General features: G+C 36.9%; 1 protein-coding gene, 1 non-coding gene and 1 pseudogene across 6 annotated transcripts in view; 2 read left to right on the top strand and 1 right to left on the bottom strand.

Annotated features, from left to right (window-relative positions):
* The window catches only part of Parl (presenilin associated rhomboid like), a 47366-nt gene that overhangs the window by 23957 nt on the left and 1477 nt on the right, over nucleotides 1–21932 (top strand). For all 5 annotated transcript variants that reach the window (XM_013361060.4, XM_005331063.4, XM_078043787.1 and 2 more), the window contains 5 exons: nucleotides 8731–8826; nucleotides 9338–9487; nucleotides 10747–10817; nucleotides 17384–17485; nucleotides 17619–17716. In XM_013361060.4, the coding sequence (XP_013216514.2) occupies nucleotides 8731–8826; nucleotides 9338–9487; nucleotides 10747–10817; nucleotides 17384–17485; nucleotides 17619–17716 (517 nt within the window). The remainder of the gene's footprint in view (nucleotides 1–8730; nucleotides 8827–9337; nucleotides 9488–10746; nucleotides 10818–17383; nucleotides 17486–17618; nucleotides 17717–21932) is intronic.
* Nucleotides 7503–7575, top strand: Trnaa-ugc (transfer RNA alanine (anticodon UGC)). The gene has a single exon. It is a non-coding gene; the product is annotated as a tRNA-Ala (tRNA).
* LOC120884446 (small ubiquitin-related modifier 2 pseudogene) lies at nucleotides 18321–19660 on the bottom strand (annotated as a pseudogene).

Below are 21932 nucleotides of genomic sequence, written 5' to 3'. Positions count from 1 at the left end.
CAAATGTATTTGGTTCTGGAGTTTTGATAGTAAGGCGTGACTCTAAATTTATCAATTTTCTTTTTTTTAGTTCTAAATTTAGATAATTTATTCTGATAGTGAGGGATACTTGTAATTTATTTCATTGATAAAGTGGAGTCCATGGTACAGTGAAAAACCTCCCTTGTATATCATGTTAGGTTTGGAGTCTTTAGTGTTCTATTTTGTCTGTCCTTGAGATTTCACTTTTTAAAGATGTGGTTTTAATTCTTTTTTATTTGGTTATGGGATTTTTTTTCATGGTCTTAATTGTTATACAGAACTATGCCCCCAAACTTTGTATTAATTAGAAAGAAGATTTTGTAAGCTCTTGGTATTTTTAGGGTCAAGAGCACAAGGTAGCAGTTTTCAAAGTGAGACTTGTCTGTGCTTTTGTATTTCACTGGTTGCCTGTTCTGACCTGATCTGTAAAGTCCCCAGGCAGCCTCCAAGGAGAATATTTTGTCCAGCCTTTCTGGTTTTCAGAGTTGCCTTTGAGGGCCTTGCTAGGTTCCTGTTCTTTCAGCAGAATGCTGCCTATTTTGGAATTCAGGAGAAAGATTCAGTTCAGGTATTGTTTTTGATCAAAGTGGGCACAATGAGGAGAAGTCCATATCTTTTGTCAACTCCAAAGTTTAGGCACTGCTTGCCTTAAGGCCCTCAACCCCTCAACCCCCTCTGCCCCAGTCTCTGAAGTCTCTTTATTTTTTCTTTGCTATGCTTTTTTCCATCAAATTATTGGGTTTTAGTTCAATTTTCTTTCTCCTTTTACCTTTTTAAGGTTTTTAAGTTCCCAGGCCAAAATCTCTTTCTTATTAATGAGATTGCTGGTGAGGTAGTGTTTTCCTTGATCTTCTAGTTCTTCTTAACTTTTTCATCAGTTACTACTTTTCTGTAATTCCCGGCTCCCTAGTCTTCAGACAAGTTATCTCTGGGAAAGAAAGGACACAACTAATACTGAGTGCCTCCTATTGCTTCCAGTACTATCCTAGGTGCTTTATGTGCTGTAAAGTGTTATGGTTATGAATCATCATAAGAACCTTGTTAATAGTATCCTCATTTTTCAGGTAGACTAACTGAGGCTCAGATGGGTTAAATAACAGTCTGAGTTCACAGACTTCTTAGAAGGGGGTGGATATGGGGAAGCTGGGGATATAACTCAGTTGGTAGAGTGCTTGCCTTGCATGCACAAGACCCTGGGTTCAATTCCCCAGCACCACAAAAAAAAAAGAAAAGAAAACCTTTGTTCTTTCATCTTCTTAACCAGGAGTTTTAAAAGAATAAAATTTATTATTTAGGTGAGGAAAAAAAAAAGAAGGGTGGATATGGGAATCAAACATACTTCATAATTCAAATAATGTGCTTTTTATTACAACCTATCACTTTCTACTATAACAAATCACAGTTGTTGTAATTACTACAGTTTCGCCCCATCCCAGGTATCTGGGTACTGATTAAAAGCCCAAATTTCAATAGTGTTCCAAGTCATCAAGCTGGTACCCAGGGGGGAAAGGGAGCCCTTCTTGACTTCCTGGGTTTGATTTGTCATTATAAGATGAATAGGTATACATAGTAACAGATGAAAACAGTTTCCTTCTCATAATAATCACCACCTCATTAATTGCTTTTGTATTCTCACAAATAATGTTTTTATATGTAAGCATTTATATCTATCTGAAGTTCAAAACATAAATTGTGATATATAATGCATCTTTTCTACTTTGATTTTTTTCACTTAATACTTTAAAGAACATTTCATATCAAAACAAATAGATCTGTTGCATTCTTTTGTATATTTTATTGAAGATTAATGTACATAGAGTTGTGTACAAATATATTGAATTATAATTTTCATAAACTGAACATGTCCATAATAACCAGCATCCAAATCAAGAAATGGAAATTATACTCCAGCCTTATTCTTTTTTAATGTCATTGTAGCATTCCATATGGATGAATATTATTTAACATTTTTTTTATTAATGTATACTTAGGTTGTTTTTAATCTTTGCTTTTATAAGTAATACTACAGTGGATATGCTTCATATCCTTTGCAGCCTTGTGCAGGTGTATTTTTAGGATGAGTTACTGAAGATAGAATGCTGAGTCAAAAGTACTCAGTATATACATTCAAAATTTTGTATTTTAAAAGAAGTTCTACGCCAATTTGAATGTCCAACAATGTATAGAGTATATATAGGTCAGATTAATTTCTTAAAGTTGCTCACAGGGATTGATTAGATATGCTCATCTACAGGGAGAATGCAGAGAAATGATAACTCCTTTTATGGTTAGCAATATGGGGTCTTTGCCTATATATGTGTGTGTGTGTGTGTGTGTGTGTGTGTGTGTGTGTGTGTGTGAGAGAGGGGGGGGGGAATTTGTCCCATATTAGTTTCTGTTTTCCCATATTAGTTTTGAACTTTGTCTTCATCCCATGGGAGGATGGAATATGGATAGTCCGAGTTTCCTCTTGATTCCAAGTAACTATGGGCCTTGACCTTATTCAGTTAAACCAGTAATTGAGTCCTCTAGTTTTGTGGATGCTGCCTAGAAAGAGAAATTGTAGCCACTAAGTGAAGCTAACAAGTTGACTCCTGTACTTGCCTGATTCCTGTGAATTGGATTTGGGGGTTGCTTAAGCTCATTCTTTGGCTGCTATGGATATTCATACTTGTCACTTTCTGGATGGCAGATCTGGGGTCAGTTAGCAGCCTCCTCAGGTTGCGGAGCTGTGGAGGGGTGAATTGGCTCACCCCAGAAACAGAAGGTATCCTGTGCTTAGCTATTGGACTTCAAGTGGGATAGTAAGTTTTTTTTGTTTTTTTTTTTAAAGGAAAAGAAAAGAGGTTGCACTGCTTTCTCTGGGCCACAAGACTAGAGGTTGCTGAACCAAGTGTTTCCCAGATCAGTGTGTCACTTTTTTAAAAATTGAAATATAACTCTTATATCTTTAATTCACCAACAAGTATGGTCTTTATTACAGTCACAAGGTTGTATATCTCTCTAATCCCAAAACATTTTCATTATCCCAAACATTTTCCTTATCCATTATCAGTCATTCCTCATTCTCCTCAGCTCTAGGCAACCACTAATCTGTTTTTCTATGGATTTGCCTGTTCTGGACATTTCATATAAACGGAATCACATAATATGTGGCTTAATTGTGAATTGGCTTAATTCAAGGCCACAAAGATTCATAACCTATATTTTCTGCTAAGATTTACAGTTTTCCCTCTTATATTTAGGTCTTTGATACATTTTGAGTTAGTTTGTATTTGCTGTAAGGTCGAAGTCCAGATTCAGTCTTTTATTTATGAATATCCACTTGCCTCATCAACATTTATTGAAAAAACTATACTTTCCCCATGAGTTACCTTTGAACATTAGTCAAAAACCAATTGGCCATGATTGTGTGGGTTTATTTCTGGTGTGTCGATTCTATTTCGTTTTCTGTATGTCTGTCCTTACACTAGTATTACACTGTCTTGATTACTGTTAAGTTTGTGTTGTAAGTTTTGAAGCCAGTAATTGAGTCCTCTAACTTTGTTAATATGAAGTATTACATTGATTGATTTTTCACACGTTGAAGCAGCTTTCCATTCCTGTGACAAATTCCATTTGATCATGATTTATATGTTGCTGGATTTGTTAACATTTCCTCTAGAATTTTAGTATAAATATTCATGAAGCAATGTTGATAGTTTTCTTGTGATATCTTTGGTTTTGATATCAATGTAATACTGGCTGCATAGAATGACTCAGAAGACGTTCTTTCCCCCTTTTTTTTTTAAGGAGGGTTTGAGAATGGTTGGTGTTAATTTCACCTTTCTTTGATATTCATCTATTGTAAATTGAATAGTGTCTCCCCACACCTCCAAAAAGTCTTGTCCACCCAGAACCACAGAATGTTACCTTGTTTGAGATAAGGGCTTTGTAGGTATAGTTACAATGAGATCATATTAGAGTGGACTCCAAAACTAATGACTCATGTCCTTAGAAGAGTGTAAAGACTTTAAAAAAAAAATCCCTTGTGAAGAGATGGAGGCAGGGATCAGATTTTTGCACCTATAAGCCAAGCAATGCTAAGAATTTTAGGAGCCACTAGAAGCTGAAAGAAAGAAAGAAAGGATTCTTCCCTAAAGCATTCAGAAGGAAACATGACTGTTGACATCTTGTTACCTTGACTTCAGACTTTTGGTCTCCAGAAATATAAGAGAATAAATTTCTGTATGTTAAGCCCCTGAGCTTGTGATAATTTGTCATAGCAGCCCTGGGAAACTCAATATCAATGAAGCCATTTAGTTCTGGCTTATTTTTTTGTGGTAAGTTTTGATTACTAATTCAATTTTTTTTCTTGTTTTCTAGCTATTTAGATTTTCTGTTTCTTTTTGAATCAATTTTAGTAGTTGTGTATTTTTGGGAATTTTTCAGTTTCATCTAATCTCATTTGTTGGTATATACTTATTCATAGTATTCTGTTAAAGTCTTGTATATGTGTCTGTTGGGATTGAACTAAGGCCTAATACATGCTAAGCACTCACTCTACCACTGAGCTACATACATCTCTAACCCATATGATCCTCATTTCTATAAGGTCAATAGTAGGATTCTCCTTTCATTCTGGATTTTGGTAATTTGAGTTTTTAAATTTTTTTTTTTAACTACAGCTGAAAGCTTATTTTGCTTATTAGGGTTTCAGAGAACCAACTTTTGGATTCATTGATTTTTTTTTTTGTTTTCTATTCTTTATAATATCCTTTGTCTCTAGTAACAAACTTTATCTTCCTGTATTTTGTCGTTTTTTTGCATGTGGGCTTTTAGATTCCAGGAATATGTTGGAGGTTTTTAAAGATCCTATGGAAATCTCATCCCTCTGCTTTTCATTTAAGATTTTTGGTCTCTTATTTGCTCTGAATGTTATTTACCATCTCAGGCAACCTTTAACTTAAATCATTTACATGTAATTATTTTTGATAAATGCCCTCTGGGAAAAGGAGGTTTGTACTTGGACAGTTCCATTCTTTTTTTTAGAATTTTTTTCTAATATTTATTTTTTAGTTATCGGCGGACACAACATCTTTGTTTTGTACGTGGTGCTGAGGATCGAACCCGGGCCTCACGCATGCCAGGCGAGCGCGCTACCGCTTGAGCCACATCCCCAGCCCCAGTTCCATTCATTTTTAAAGTCAGACAGCCTTGAAAGTAGGGTCTTCCAGGGAATCAGCAGGCAGGTCAAATTATGATTATTCTTTGAGATTAAGGCTTGGAAAGAGCTCCAGCTTGGTCTCTCAGCTTCCTTTTGTGTTTGTTGGGCTGTACTGGGAATATGGGTTGTTTTCAAGGCTTTCTGTAGCTAAAAAGCCAGAGGTGGGACTAGGCAAATTGCTGCAAAGCTAGTTCTGAGAATCAAATAAATGGCCCCTGGGTTTGCTGCAAGTCTTTGGTTAGTTTCCAGAGTTCTGAAATGTTGATTCTGACAGTTTTTGCCACAATTTTTTATAACTTATGAAGGAGAGAATTTTTAGAAAAAATACTTGGCTGTTTTCACTTATATATATGATATAATTGAGTACATCACTCTTGGTAAGGGTAGACTCTGGAAAGTAGCAACCTTCCTGAATCAGTAGTGTAACTTGTCCAAGAAGTTACTGAGTCAGGAGGAAGCAGATAACACCCCTTCTAAGCGGAGACACAGGGACTTTAAACTGTCCTGTTTCTCAAAAGAGGAGGAGGGGAAAGGAACCATTGCTCCTTGGGCATTTAATGCTATGCTCAGTAGCTTATTTCAGCCTTACTATAGTCTTTCTGCTGGGAATTGAACCCAGAGCCTTGTGCATGCTAGGTGAGTGAGTTACTATGTAACTATGGTCCTCACTATAGCCTTTATGAGGTAGGATGTATTAGTCTCTTTTTACAGATGAGGGACTAAAGTGAAAGGGATGAAAATGCCACCAGTCAATAGAGCTACTAAATGGCATACCTAGGATTCAGACCTGCAAAGACCATTCTCTTTCTACTGTATTTTCCATTTATTGTGTTGTCACTGTGTGACTGTTATATTTAATCATACTTTCTCATTTTATCATAATCTAACCTTTTAAGGTAGATTTTACTGTTCTCATCTTACAGAATAGGGAACAGCCTCAGAGGTTAGACCTCTTGCCCAATTTATAGTGTAAGTAGGCCAGAGTTGGTTCTGCTGGATTCCCCTAACTCTTAGCCAATGTGCCCTCAGTAGGTCCTGCCTTAACCACACATCTCTGGTGCTTACCTGATTCTGGGAACCAGGCCATGTATTACCCACCTTGAGGACCCTTTGTCTGGTGTCAGAAGCCCTCTGGTGGCCAAGATTGAAATAAATAAATCACAATGGAAAGTGGAAAGGGTACTAGATGGAAAGGGTACTAGAATGCAGTTTACAATGAAGAAAATACTTGCATTTTACTTTTCTCATTTCTTCTTAGTGTGTCTGTTTTACAATGAATTATATTGGTTCATGTACATAATTTGTAATTAAATATAGATATATTAGGTGTGTATATTCAACTGTTTATTGTTAGTGTTCCTAATCAAAGAAGTTTAGTGATCACTGGTCTTCATGAGAGATTTTGACTATGGTGCCAGTACTATATTGTAACTTGTCAGAAAGGATTTTTGCAGTTATATTTGCAGTATTAACTCTGATGACTGTTAACCTTCATATTAGTAGTTATCTTTCCGTTGTTATAATCACTTCATCCAGAGATGCATCCTGCTTTACTACGTGCTATGGTTTCCAGAAGTTGTGTGTGCTCTGTCACTGGTTTGAGGAAGTAGCTTATGGAACTGACAGAGTAGATAGAGTAGTGGTTGCCATTTTTTAGGCTGGCAGGTGGGATCAGGGGACTCATGTTGCTCTCTTGCATTGAATTGTAGAGTAAATGCCTAATCCCTGGATGCCTAACATTATGATCATGGAAACTTCCTGCATTTTTATGGTCATGGCTAAATTATTCTCAGGTTTTCTTTACCCAAAATATCAGTCACTATGATTATCTAGACCTAAGGGAGGGCTCTCAAAACAAACTAAAAAAAACTAGGCAACACTGGGCTCACTTCCCATAGGACACTCCTCTGGGATTCCATTTCTCCATCTGTGGAGAATCTGCTCACTTCCTCATCCCAGATAGCAGGTTCCTCATTAGGAGATACACACTTGCTCTTCCTTGACTTGCTCAGGACTCCTTTTTCCCATTTTTTCACAAACACTACTCCTCTCACCATCTTTGAGAATTCTAGTTAGTTATTTACCAAAGATGGCATTACAGCTATTGCAGTGCCTATTAGTGAGACATCTGGTACAATGGATGGAATCAATTCAATTGAATGCAATTTAATGTACTATTGAAGAGAAAAAAAATTCAACTAATTAAACTATAATGGTCCTGATTTCAGATATTTACATGGTAAATGATGTCTTAAAATATATGAAAAATGGGGCTGGGGATATAGCTCAGTTGGTAGAGTGTTTGTCTTGCATGCACAAGGCCCTGGGTTCAATCCCCAGCACCACCAAAAAAAAAAAAAATCTATGAAAAATTATATCTTCCTTTCTACCTAACTCAAGAGGGAGAGCAGAAACCATAATACCAGGTGGTAACCCAGAGCCTCACAGAATGAGCAAGTGTGGAAGCCAACAGTGACTCCAAAATATAGAGCTGCTGGCAAGGACCCTAAAAAGAGTATCTTTTAAAGAAAATTTCTTATCAGAATGTTGCTGTAGTCCTTACCATTGAAGAAGTTGAAGTGCTACTTGCCTGTTGCCTAGAGATTAGAGGAATGAGCAATGTTTAAGTCCTTTAACGAAATCAACAAGTAGATGATAGTATACTTTGTGCAAGGAGTGTGGCAATTTAAAAAATAAATGCATTTTTAAAGTGTATAATTTTCAAGAATAACTTGATTTTGACCCTAATTAATGACTAATCATTAATTTTATAGTTAAACCTACTCAATTTATTGATCTAACACTATAAGTTCTTGCACAAAAAGTCAGCCAAGTTTCCATATGTAAACATTGCAAATAAGCAGTTGCAAAATTCTTCTAGATTATCCCTGAATTCTCTTTTTCTTTTTTTATTTCTGAATTTTTACCATAAGTTTAAGAAGTATGCCATCCCTATGGGAAAAGATGAGATGTTAGCTTTTCTACTCTTGGCCAGATAACCTAATTCTGTACATTACTTGTCTCTGAATTGTCCATTATCAAACAATAATTATAGATCTCATTATTTATTGAAAAAAGTAAACTGTTGTGAAGAAGTGAAATATGGATTTAGGTGAAGGAAGTTAACTCCTAGAGCATTTGCAGTTTTTCAGGAATCTCTGACTTAACCAGGATACTTTATAGACATTGATTTCATTTGCTTTCCTTAGCTCACTGTATTCGGGTGAACTTTAGATCTGATTTTCTTTCCTATTTATTTATTTTTGGTGCCAGGGATTGAACCTAGGGGCTCTTAACAACTGAGTCACATCCCTAACCCTTCTTATTTTTTGAGACAGGGTCTTGCCGAGTTGCTTAGGGCTTTGCTAAGTTGCTGAGGCTGGCCTTGAACTTGTGATCCTCCTGCCTCAGCTTCCTGATTCGCTGGGATTACTGGCATGTGCTGTCACACCTGGCCTCTTTTCTCTTATTTTTAACCTCCTTAAATTGTATTTGTTTTGCAGGTATTATAGCTGCAAATGTCCTTGTATTCTGTTTGTGGAGAGTACCTTCTCTGCAGCGGACAATGATGAGATACTTCACATCCAATCCGGCCTCAAGTAAGTCTAATTTGTGATTTTGAGGTAGAGATAATATGAAATAAATATGCTTTGTTAATTGAAATCCTACAAATAAAAAATATGAGATACTGTCAACGGTTATAAACAAAATCTGGAGGGTGGACTATCAGCTTCTAGAGCACAAAGACCTTGTCTCTTTCATTGCTGAATCCCAGGTGACTAAAACATAGACAGTGAATATTTTTTAATGAATTAAGATCTATGATCACTGCAAGTTTATATCTAAAATTAAAATAATTTGCTCCTTCTATTTGTAACTTTTGCCTCTGTTGAACTGAGAATTTTTATTGGTTGCTTACTAAGTAGAAAAGGGATTAAGATAGCTTTTTATCACTTTGAAAAGTACTGTCTTACATCATCTTATTAAAACTAACTGGCTCTGTTTTTGCTTCCTGTGTTTATTTGATAATACTGAGAACTCTAAACTAGATAATTTTTACTGGCTTTGTGTTCTTCAATTACCAGACTCTGTTTTTTCTTTCTCTTGTAGAGGTCCTTTGTTCTCCAATGTTGTTGTCAACATTCAGTCATTTCTCCTTATTTCACATGGCAGCAAATATGTATGTTTTGTGGAGCTTTTCTTCCAGCATAGTGAATATTCTGGGTCAAGAGCAGTTCATGGCAGTGTACCTATCTGCAGGTAATGAATTTTAATCTCAGGACCTTTACATGTCATTTTTATCTTAACCAGGCCTTGATTTTTTTTTTTTTTTTCCCTAGCTCAGGCTCACCATTATATCGAGTAATGGCTCCTAGGCTTTCCAGCTGTCTTAGTCATCTGAGTTTGTGTTAAATAATCTTAAGCAGGCTCACTTCCCCCATTGTGCTCAGTTTGCATAAAGCTTGATCAGAATGATCCAATGTTATTGATTGCCAAGAGGAGTGAGTGTGTTTTTTTGCCAGACTATATGTAGGACAACACTTCCTAGTTGTGGTTCTGGAGATGGCATCATTTCTAAAATATTTTAATTAGGAAATGGTAGCCTGTGATTCCAGTTTACTAATTGCTGCTAAGTGGTTAGTTGATCAACTTTTGCTCACCTGTTTGCAAAATTTATATAAGTAAAACAAAAAACTCATTTCTAAAGTCCCAGCATTTAAAAATTTTATATCTGCCAATTGTGCTGTAGTGAAAAAAGCACTGAGTTTTGAGACAGAAGACCTAGGTTCAGAGCCCATTTCTGCTACCAGCTGTGTGATTTGGCAGAAATAACTATGCCTTTCTGGGGGTAATGATACGTATCTTTTCAAGACAGGGCCTTGTAGAAAAGATTAAATAAAAGCATCTACTACATGATCCAAAGTGACTCCTAAATTAATATCAATTGAACACTCAGGTATATGTGTCTAGTCCATCAAAAGTAGAAGCTGAACATTTTTTTTTTCTTTTTTAGCCTCTAAGGTAGTATATATATAATTATTTCCCCAAGTACTAGTTGTGGGGGTAGTTGTTGTACAAAGGGTGTTTCAGATGCCATTAATTCCTGTTCCATAGGAAGTTGTTTTTTAAAATGAGCCACACTGAGCTCAACTGTCATTGAAGCAAAAGGAACCTAATGGATCATTTAGTTTAGTGTCCCACCAGAGATTATGATTTAGCATGTCTGCCCAGGGGGTTCTGAGATAGATGGTGAATTTGAGAACTAGCCTCCTTTTCTTTAAATTATATATGAGGAAAATGGTAACTGAGAGGTAAAGTCAATGGCAAGTCATGATGTGGGTCAGATTTTTCTTTCCCTAAAACTGTTTGAAATGATTGGCAGATTAAGTATTTGTGCTGGCACCCTTGGAGTGATACAGGTACAAACCTGACACTATTAATCTGTGGACGGTAGAGATAAAAAATAGAAGTCATTTTTAAACCTTATTCAAACTGTTGAACTATGACTTATTTCTCAGGTGTTATTTCCAACTTTGTCAGTTATATGTGTAAAGTTGCCACAGGAAGATATGGACCTTCACTTGGTGCAGTAAGTATTTCTAATTTAAAAATTTCTAATTTTAAAATTAATTTTGAAATGTATACTTAAAGTTGCAAAATTAATATAGTTTTCACATGTTCTTCATCCTAATTAACCACATCCTACAGAACCACAGAACAATTATCAAAACCAGGAAATCAACATTGAAAAATAATTTTGGTTGATCTAAATGTAATTTACAACTTAAATATTTTTAAAATTTTAAGTTTCAGGTTAAAGCTTTTAACCATTTGTTATTTACATATACTTCATGGAATAGTATACATGGCAAGAATATTGTCAGAACAGTGAGGATCCAATCCTCATAAACCAGAGAGCCTCATCAGGCATTGGAGAATTTTTGACTAATTACAGATTTGAACTGGGTTCTATGTCCTCCTGGTTGAGTCAGTATTAGAGTGTTTACTGGGTAAACTGCGGAGCATTATGCTAGATTCTAGAGATAGAGCCAGTGAGCAAGATGATCATGGTTCCTGCCCTCAGGAACTTAATTCTTAATGCTTAAAAAAAGGTGTTTTTTTTTTTTTTTTTTTTTGTTTTTAAACATGTTTTCTTTTGAGTTCAATGGCAGAATTCTAGGCATATGGAAATTTTTATGTGATGTGTTTTTAAAGACTACACATTCACTTTGTGTATATTTAAATTCTAAAAGCCAGCTGTGGTGGTAAGTGCCTATAATCCCAGTGGCTTGGGAGGCTAATGCAGGAGGATTGCAAGTGCAAAACCAGCTTTAGCAACTTAGTGAAGCCCTGTCTCAAAATACATAAAAGGACTGGGGATGTGGCTTAGTGGTTAAGCACATCTGAGTTCAATTCCTGGTACCAAAGAATAAATAAATAAATATTAATGCATTTAAATGCATTCTAATAGAAGATTTCATATTTAAAGGTACTCTTTCTTAAAAAGAGTTATGAGAAAAAATTCTTATGTAAAATAATCATTCCCTACTTTGTGTATATTTAATTTTCTTAAGAGGTCTATATCTTATTATTTACATGCTTTATTTCTTAAACTCTGCACTCAACACCACCCTTTTTTCTTCATGGAAAGTTTTTTTTGTATAAAATTTGGTTCTGGTATAATTTATAAATTTTAATCATTCTCTACCTTACTCAGCAACTAAGCATCTTGTTATATGAAGACAATGAAGATCACTACTAGAATGAATCAGAAGTGGACTCAGATTTTAAGTTATTTGGAGAAAATATAATCACATCTAATAAATACTGAAAGGGATGAGAATTTTGAGGACTTTGTGGTTTCTGAGGATGGAGAGACTTAGTAGCTAGCAGGATCTGGGAGGGCATTTTGATGTGCCCTTAGACAGTTGTTATTCTTGTTTTATAAATAAGAAACTGAAGTCTAGTTAGTAGATTATAGCAGCGTGGTATTTGGAAGTAGAGTGTGTTGGAATCTTGGCTCTGCCGCTTACCTGTGATTTCCAGGACTTATGACTGAGCATCTCTGAGCCTGTTTTTCCACATAAAGTGGGAATAAAACCAGTTATTTTTCTTTTGCTTAATTTTTAAAATACCAGCTATTTCTGATTTGCAGTGCAAATATGTTTAGAGTCTGTAGCACAGTAAGGAGCATATAGGGTGAAATGTGCAAAAAATAGTTCCTATTCCTTCATTAAAATCCTATACAGCTGGGGTTGGGGTTGTGGCTCAGTGGTAGAATGCTTGACTAGCACTTAAGAGGCACTGGGTTTGATCCTCAGCACTATTTTTTAAAAATAAATAAATAATAAACTTTTTAAAAGTAGGTGTATGAGGGGAGAGATGTCATTTAAAAAAAATCCTATAGAACCATGGCAACCATAAAATTATTTATCCCCAAATACTTTTAATTCATCCTTGGTGATAATAAAAGTTAAGTCAATAGGTACAATGGAGATATAATGGCATTCTTGATGAGAAATCAGTAAGAAAATACTATTGACAATTGTGTTTAAAATATTGGTCTTGGGCTGGGGCTATAGCTCAGTGGCAGAATGCTTGCCTAGCATGTGTGAGGCACTGGATTGGATCCTTAGCACAGCATTAAAAAAAATAAATATATATACACACACACATACACTAAGCAAATAAAGGCATGCTGTCCACTTACAACTATAAAAATTCTTTTTTAAATAAAATATTGGTCTTAATGGTTTAGTCATAATCTTTTGTTAAAGACTATTAAAGTATATTTGTCAATTACCATATTGGCTACTAGGGGTCAAGGATACTGGTTAGTTTTGGTGTCAGCTGTGTATATTCTAAATCTCATCAAAATTAATTTCTTATTAGTTATTGGCCTGAAGCTTATCTCCAATATTCTGCTTTTCAGAAGTTATTTTTTATATAGATGGCTAACAATTGAACCCAGTTCCTTACACATATTGAGGCAAATGCTCTACCACTGAGCCACAACCACAGCCCTAGAAGTTTTTTTTTTTTTTTTTTTAAAGAGAGAGAGAGAGAGAAAGAATCTTAATATTTATTTTGTAAGTTTTTTGGCGGACACAACATCTTTGTATGTGGTGCTGAGGATCGAACCCAGGCCGCACACATGCCAGGCGAGCGCGCTACCGCTTGAGCCACATCCCCAGCCCCCTTAGAAGTTTATTTTCTGTGAAATGTAACCCTCATCTCAAGGTAGCACAGAACATGTGTTATTTGTTGTAAGAAACAACATTTATTAAAATATTTGTTAGAGAAAATAATTGTTCACTTGAAATTTATAAAGTTTATCATAGGCTAAATTTGGTCACTAAATGATAATCTGCCCACTATGACTTCATTGATTTAACTGCTATTGACCTAACCTGTGCACAGTGGAATTCTTTTGTTTATTCATTACAAAATTACAAGTAAAATGGTCACTAGAACAGATTTGTTTATAATTTCATTTTGATTTATCTGTAGTGCTTTCTGCAACTTTTTTTCTGGCTGTTCTATTTATTATACATCTTTTATCACAATTTGGTGCTAGTGTCATTTTATTAGGGTAAGTGGAGAAGCCTACCACCTTTCTTATATTTCTGTACCTCCTCAAATTTTTTCTACAGTAATAATATCACTGTTAGAATTTTTGCTTCAAATATTAAAACATAATTTAGAAAATTCAAAGGGAAAAAACAAATCTATTGTATATAAGGTATATTACTGTTTCATTGTTTTTACTTTTTGTTTAGAGAACTTTTTTAGGAGGGGACTGAACCCAAGGGTTTTTAACCACTGAATCATATCCCCAGCCCTTTTCTTTTTTACTTTTTTTTTTTTTAATGAAATTATGAGATAGGGTCTTGCCAAGTTGCTGAGGCTATCCTTGAATTTGTGATCCTCCTGCCTCAGCTTCCCTGAGCTGCTGAGATTGCAGGTGTGCACCACCATACCTGGCTTGCTTTTTTTTTTTTTTTTCCTTTGATACTGGGGACTGAACTCAGAGCACTTTGTTACTGAGCTCTTTTGATTTTTCATTTTGAGACAGGTTCTCACTGAATTGCTTAGGATCTTCCTAAATTCCTGAGGCTGGCCTTGAACTTTCAGTCTTCCTGCTGTGGCCTCCCAAATTACTGGGATTACAGGCGTGCATCATGCCCAGCTTGATATGTTCACATATTGTTGGATCTTTTTTTTAATCCAGTCTACTAGTCTATGTCTTTTGATTGGTGAGTTTAAGCCATTAACATTTAGGGTTACTATTGAGATATGGTTTGTACTTCCAGCCATGTTTGTTTATTTTTGTTATATAACTTGATTTGTTTTTCCTTTTTGATTAGTTTTTCTCCTTACTGTACTACTTCCCACTGTTGATTTTCATTTCCTTTTCATGTAATGTTTTGCCCAAGATGCTTTGCAGAGCCGGTTTTTTAGCTGCAAATTCTTTTAACTTTTGTTTATTGTGGAAGGTTTTTATTTCATTGTCAAACCTGAAGCTTAGTTTTGCTGGATACAAGATTCTTGGTTGTAACCCATTATCTTTCAGCGTTTGAAATAAGTTGTTCCAGGATCTTCTAGCTTTCAGCATCTGTGATGAAAAATCAGCCATTAACCAAATTGGTTTACCCCTAAATGTAATCTGCCTCCTTTCTCTTGTAGCTTTTAAAATTCTCTCCTTGTTCTCTATGTTGTACATTTTCATTATAATGTGTCTTGGCATGGGTCTCTTGTGGTTTTGTACATTTGGCGTCCTGTAGGCTTCTAGGATTTGGATTTCTGTTTCATTCTTCATGTCTGGAACGTTTTCTAAAATCATTTCATTGAACAGATTGCTTATTCCTTTGGTTTGGACCTCTATACCTTCCTCTATCCCAATAACTCTTAAATTTGGTCTTTTTATGGTATCCCAGATTTCTTGAGTGTTCTGCTCATGGTTTCTTATCAGCTTTTCTGAGTTGTTTAGGCCCTTTTCAAGATGATATATTTTGTCTTTGTTGTCTGATGTTCTGACTTCTAATTGGTCTACTCTACTGATGATACTCATTTGAGTTTTTATTTGGTTTATAATTTTCTTCATTTCCAGGATTTCTGTTTGGTTTTTTTTTATAACCTCTATGTCCCTGTAGAGTTGATCTATTGCTTCTTGGATTTGTTTATGTAATTCATTGTCAAAGTGAATTTTTATTGTCTGCATTTAATGTCTTCCTTAAGATTCCAGATCATCTGAACCATGTATATCCTGAAATCTTTATCTGACATTCCTTCTGCTGCAGATGTTACCTCTTCTAATGTTGACTTGTCCTGGATTGTTTGTGGTTCTTTGTTTCCTTGTCTTTTCATATTACTCACGTTTCTTTCCAGCTCTTTGTGACTGTTTTGTTAATATTTTCCCCCTATCTATTTATATTGCACTTATATAGTTCCCAAATCTCTCTTTTGTGGAGAAAACCAATGTTAACAGTTCCCAATATCAATAATACATCATCTATGAGCAAGTTTTCATTATTATTACATTTATAGTTAGACTCTATGTCTACAGATGTTGGCCTCAATTATTATTTATCTATTTATTTTTTAAAGAGAGAGAGAGAATTTTTTTAATATTTATTTTTTAGTTTTCAGCGGACACAACATCTTTGTTTGTATGTGGTGCTGGGGATCGAACCCAGGCCGCACGCATGCCAGGCGAGCGCGCCACCGCTTGAGCCACATCCCCAGCCCCTTCAATTATTATTTAGAATATAGTCATTCGTTTCATAAAAGGCATACCATTTCTGGTGGCATATAGAGAACCTGAAGGTCAGGCATAGGACATCATTATAAGGGGGAAAGGAGTGAGGGTAGGGGATTACTCCAACTTAGCAACTTTAGAGGAGAACTCCAATGAATAGACAGGGATAGTTTACGGAAGAATGTATAACTTCAAACTCCTTATCTGTATTAAAGAAAATTACCCTATGTATAAACAGTAAAAGATAGGAGGTTGAAAGTGGGATAGAGAGAGGAAGAAAAAAGAAGAGAAAAAATAACAAGGAAAGAGAGAGAGGGAGAAAGAAAATAAGAAAAAAATAAAGGGGTGGGTGAGGTAGGGCCTATGCAATTCCTCTGTATTATATTATTCTGGTGATTCAGTTCTTAAAATCTAATTTCATGCAAAGTTCTTGGATTCACATAGTTGAGGTTGTGAGGATCAGAGGGGGAAGGGAAGAGGAGATTGGATGAGAAGAGCTAGAAAAGAAAAGAAAGAAAAAAAAAGTCTCAGGACTCTGTTTTCTTTTCTTCCAGTAGATGGAGTTGTCTATTCCTAGCTTGAGTCTCTGCGTTCAGGGTGGTGGAGGTAGCTGGTGTGATAGGGTTTGAGTTTCTACCTGGAGCCTCCCTACTCTTAGTCTCTGAGTTGGAAACCAGGTGCCTGTACAGTTGCTATTCTGTGTTGATAGCTACGCCCCGCAAAAGTTTGTGAGAAAAATTTTGAGTTATCACTGCTGGGGGTGGGGGAGTTGGAACCGGGTACCTGATCAGCCACAGAATTGTGCTGGTAGCCACGCCCACCGATAGATTTCGAGGAAGGTTTTCCAAGATGGATTCCATCTGTTACCCACATAGGGTGTTTGGTGAGGTGGGGCGTGCTGGGGTAACCTTGTGCTGTGCCTAGAGCTTGGTCTGGTGACCTGCAAGCAAAGCCTCTGTTCTGCGCCACCTTCCCTTTGCGCCGATCCGAGTGAGCCACATATGAGTTTCTTTGGACAGAGTTATGATCATTTTCTTTGGTTTGGCGAGCTTTTTAGAGAGGTTTGAGAAGTTCTTTTTTAGGCATTAATGAATGATGCTTATGGCATGTTTAACACTGTTCATTAAGTGCTAACACAGTGGTTTTTATACATCTTAGTAACCTGTAATGAAAGTTCAGGCTTTACCCAGTGATTACTATGTATGTGACAAACCTGAAGCCTCTCTGCTTGGTACAGTGCACATTAGCAACTGAAAGCTTTTAAGCTCTGTGCTCACCTACAGCTAAGCATATAAGCCTTTTGGGAAAAGTTTTGCTACTTTAGACATGTAGACACTGTGTTCAAGAGGTTGTGTGCAGAGTTCTGTTCCTAACCAGCATTTTCCATTCTTTTGCAGTCAGGTGCGATCATGAGTGTGTTGGCAGCTGTCTGCACTAAGATCCCAGAAGGGAGGCTCGCCATCATCTTCCTCCCAATGTTCACATTCACAGCAGGGAATGTAAGTACCTGGATGAAGTTCTGAGGACATTAGTGATGTTTTTACAATGACTGAAGTCTTGCTCTTAAATTAGGAATGTCAATGCTGGAGGAATCAAAGTGTATCACTTCTGTTCTCACTTGCCATCTTTTAGGCCCTAAAAGCCATTATTGCCATGGATACAGCTGGAATGATCCTGGGATGGAAATTTTTTGATCATGCAGCACATCTTGGGGGAGCTCTCTTTGGCATGTAAGTTGAGTGTAGCTGATGCTAAACTGCTTCCTCAGTTGCTTCCCTGTCCTCCCTGAGGAAGACAGAGTGAGGCAACTGAGCTATGTGATACAGGCAGGAGGATACTATTGGGAGGGGAGAGATCCTCAGCATGGTTTGCTTTGGTCTAAACCAGTTTCACCAAGAGAGATGGGATTTGAGAATGTCAGCCCTGCCCCTGCCTTGATCATTGTAGAGTGACTGTGTGCTTTTATTGATCCCTTAAACTCAACTCCATTTCCTAACCTGTCGTCATTCCCAGCCCCTCTCATACTGCTCCCAGCCCCCAAGTCTTTGATGTTTCTATTTCCCACTCTTGGGCTTTCTTGCCCTCCTCCCTCTTCTGTGGGCGCCATCTCACCAGTGCTGCACAGACACTGGGCTGGAAGAGCTTTTTTTTTTTTTCCCCTGTAGTGATTGTGAGGAGGGGGAGTGTTGTGTGTCTGCATAAAGGAAGCAAGCCAGCATGGACACTTACTGCGTCATATGTAGGCACTGAGCTAGTCACCTTACATTGTACTTTATTATTCCTGTTTTATTTATTTATTTATAAACAAGAAGTTTATTTAAACAACAAGACGCTTGACTTGAAGGGAAAACTAAACATTAAAATTCTCCAATTGAACAAGGTATGCAAGAATTTTTATGTTGTTCAGGTTTTTTTTTTGTTGTTGTTAAAACAGTGAGAGAAAAATAACTTACTGGAATATAAAGATAAGGGCTGAATGAGCATGCCACTAATGGAGAAAGGGGATATTTTCACAGAACCAGTATTTTTCCCCATCCCATCTCCATTTGTTGACAATCAAAACATATCATTGGCCATTTAGTTTAAAAAAAAAATGCAGTATGCTTGTGCACATACTCCAGTTACTTTATGTACAATAAAGGAATGGGGAAGGGGAAAATGAAAGAATAAAGTAAACTGTAGTGGTCAGAAGGTGGTGGAACCAAATTTCAGTTTTCTAATTGAGAATGTATTCTTGATCTGTAAGAACAGAGTTCTGGAGTAAAGTAGCAGGTTCCCTTTTTAGTAGACACCTCCTGTCTGCTGCTGGAACGCATCAATTGTATCTTCATCCTCCATTTCCAACTGTGCAAGTGTGTCTGTTTCATTAATTGGCTGCCCTTCAAATCGGAATCTGATCTGCTTCATCGACAAACTCTGTCGTTCACAATATGCTTTCATTAGTTACTAAGTGGTGTCTTAATCTTAAACTGCACCACAGAACCATCCTGCCCTGCCACCTTCAAGTTAATATGATCGTTGTTCTCAGTCTTTACTCCTTCCTTGGGCTTTTCGTTGGCCATGTCAAGCACCAGAGTCTCCTCAGCTGCTGCTTCACAAAAGAGGTACCAGGTCCTCATGAGCACACAAGCAGCTCCAGGAGCAGCAGAAGAAGGAGGCAGCAGCGATGGACGAGGAAGAGGGCATCTATTATTCCCATTTTACTAATGGGAAACTGAAGTACAGAAGTGGTCTTCTTAGGACAGAGAGCTCTGAAGTAGCAGAGCAGAATTTAAACCCAGATCTCCTTTGCTTTCCAGCCACATCACACCACATCTAGTACGCCTGGCATATGGTCAGAAAGTGTTTCCATTTGTGTTTCAACAATGGTATTTTAGCATTTTTTGTTTATTTGCTTTTCTTTTTTGCCTAAAATGTAATAAACTTCCTTTGGACTCCTGGAGCCCATCTGACTTTGGGAGTCCCTTCAGCACAGTTGTCTGATGATGCCATCCCTGAATGGCCTGTCTTTTCTTGCAAGTTAGTTGTCTTTTGCCCTTATTTCATTTTTGCTTTGTTTCATGACAATGGAAACTTCTTAAAATTTTTTTTAGAAAAATCTAAGTGACGCAGTTTTGCCAAGTAGGTGGTGGAACTAAATGCCATTATGCCATTTATAATTTTCAGTGATGATTAAAGAATAGCATATGTGAATTCTAGCTTTAACAGCAGCACAAATATAAATAGTAGAAGCTGACCTGCTATTACAGTATGAGAAACAAAAAACATGAAAAGGGATTCTATTTTATGAACTCTAAATTTACCTGGTGCTTTTTACATGTCTGTAAAGGGTCGTCTTTCCAGCAGGTTTTTATTCTTCCAAAATATAATTAGATGGCCTTTTTCCATTCTGAAAATAATTGGATTAAAGGCATTTTAAATCCTAGGATCTGGAAGGCAGAGGAATCCTTTCTCTTATAATCCTTTCAGCTTATTTTCACTTACTAGATCTCAGTCATAACATCTTTGAAATGGATTTAGAAATGTGAAAATCTTTTTTTTTTTCACTGATTTTTTGCTATTCACTTGCACATTTCCTTGGTTTTGTGTCCCTGACCAGCTCTCACAGTCTTTACATTGTACTATTGCAATAATAGCTAATAATTTATTGAATAGTTGTTGTGTGCATAAGCTGTGACTTTAAATCATGTAGAATTCTATGAGCTAAGGGCTAATTTAAGACTCAAAAGTGCTGGGAGCTATTCCACTTTACATAGAGGAAGTAACTTGACCAAAGATTCACAGCTCATAATTGCAGAGATGGAGTTTCAGACTACTAGACTGTTACGCAGCTGCAGCAAGAAAGGTTTAGTGATCTGGGGTCTGGGGGTGTAGCTCAGTGGTAGAGCACATGTTTAGAATGTGCAAGGCCCTAGGTTTAATCCTCAACACAAAAAAGAAAATAGTTAAATATTTTTCTAATTTGAGTTTATCCAAATGACTAGTTAGTTACATTTGGTTTTTATGAGTATAATCAGAACAGTGTACCTGTAAGATTAAAAGTATTTGACTCTGCTTGAAATAAGCAGGCTCAGAAAGATTTAATGGAGAATCCCTAAAAGGTTTTTGTTTCTTGCAAGAATCTTTAAAATTGCACTTTAGGGTGGTCCATTTTTTCTTGTTCTGAATTCACCAGAAATTTTTATATTACAAAAGAATTTTGTTACATACATATTAATATGCATTCCCTTTTAAATGCTTTTTTCTTTCTTAAATATACAGATTATTTTTCAAAAATTTAATGTTGGGGACTGAGGTTGTGGCTCAGTGGCAGAGCACTTGCCTTGTACATGGAGGCACTTGGGTTCGATCCTCAGTACCACATAAAAATGAATAAACAAAGTAGGGATGTTGTGTCCATCTACAACTAAAAAAGAATTAATGTTAACAAAATAATGTAATTCTATAAAATCAGGTTTTAACTACATTTAGCGAATATTTTAAGATTCGGGTACAAATCAAGCCTTTTATAAGAAGAAAATGTTCAGAGCTGGTTGTGGGCTACTTGGTAGGGTAAGCAGGAGCCTTCCTAGTTTGAGGCCAGCAAACTGAGACCCTATCTCAAACAAAAATTAAAATAAAAATGCTGGGCACACTGATGCATGCCTGTTATCTCAGTAGCTAGGGAGACTGAGACAGGAGAATTGTGAGTTCAAAGCCAGCCTCAGCAATAGTAAGGTGCCAAGCAACTCAGTGAGACCCTGTTTCTAAATAAAGTAAAAAATAGGGCTGGGGATGTGACTCAGTGGTTGAGTGCCCCTGAGTTCAATTCCTGGTACTCCAAAAAATAATAATTGCCAGGTTTCTGTTCTCATGACTAAAAGGCTCAGGGGTCACTCCAGGAAAACTGGGCTAACTGGGCTGCACAAAATAACCACACAAGAGATACAAATACCTTTTTCTTTGGGGTTGCTGTGATGGCTCCTCTGACCTTAAGGGTCTGCAGGAAGAGAGAGAGCGAGAGCATGTGCTGACCCCTTTTATTGAGAAGCTATTCAAATGAGGCAAGGGGTCAGGTTTCAGGAGGCTGAGTCTATCTTCATGATGTCCACTGTCAGCAGGTTTACTGACATCTGGGTAGGCCACATCCAAGGGCACAGTAAGAGAAGGGGACACACACAAGACACTTCCATGGAACATTCTATCCTAATCAGGGCAAGGGGTTATATTACAAAGGAACAGGTAAGCATAGCTCCACCCATGGGGCTGTAGGAAGCCACGTCCATGCATGAGACACCATCCCTTGAACCCAAGAAGGGTGGGGAAAGCCCTGCCACATTTCTGTTTCTGAGCACCTCAGCATGTAGCCCCAGCCGGGGAGTCTGACTCGGTCACCTGCAAGGTTGGTCTCCCACAGATAATAGGGCTGGGGATTAGCTCAATGGTAGTGTGCCCCTGGGTTCAGTC

This window comes from Ictidomys tridecemlineatus, chromosome 3 (assembly GCF_052094955.1).
Source record: "Ictidomys tridecemlineatus isolate mIctTri1 chromosome 3, mIctTri1.hap1, whole genome shotgun sequence".
Taxonomy (NCBI): Eukaryota; Metazoa; Chordata; class Mammalia; order Rodentia; family Sciuridae; genus Ictidomys; species Ictidomys tridecemlineatus.
This window is presented reverse-complemented; position numbering and strand designations above follow the sequence as displayed.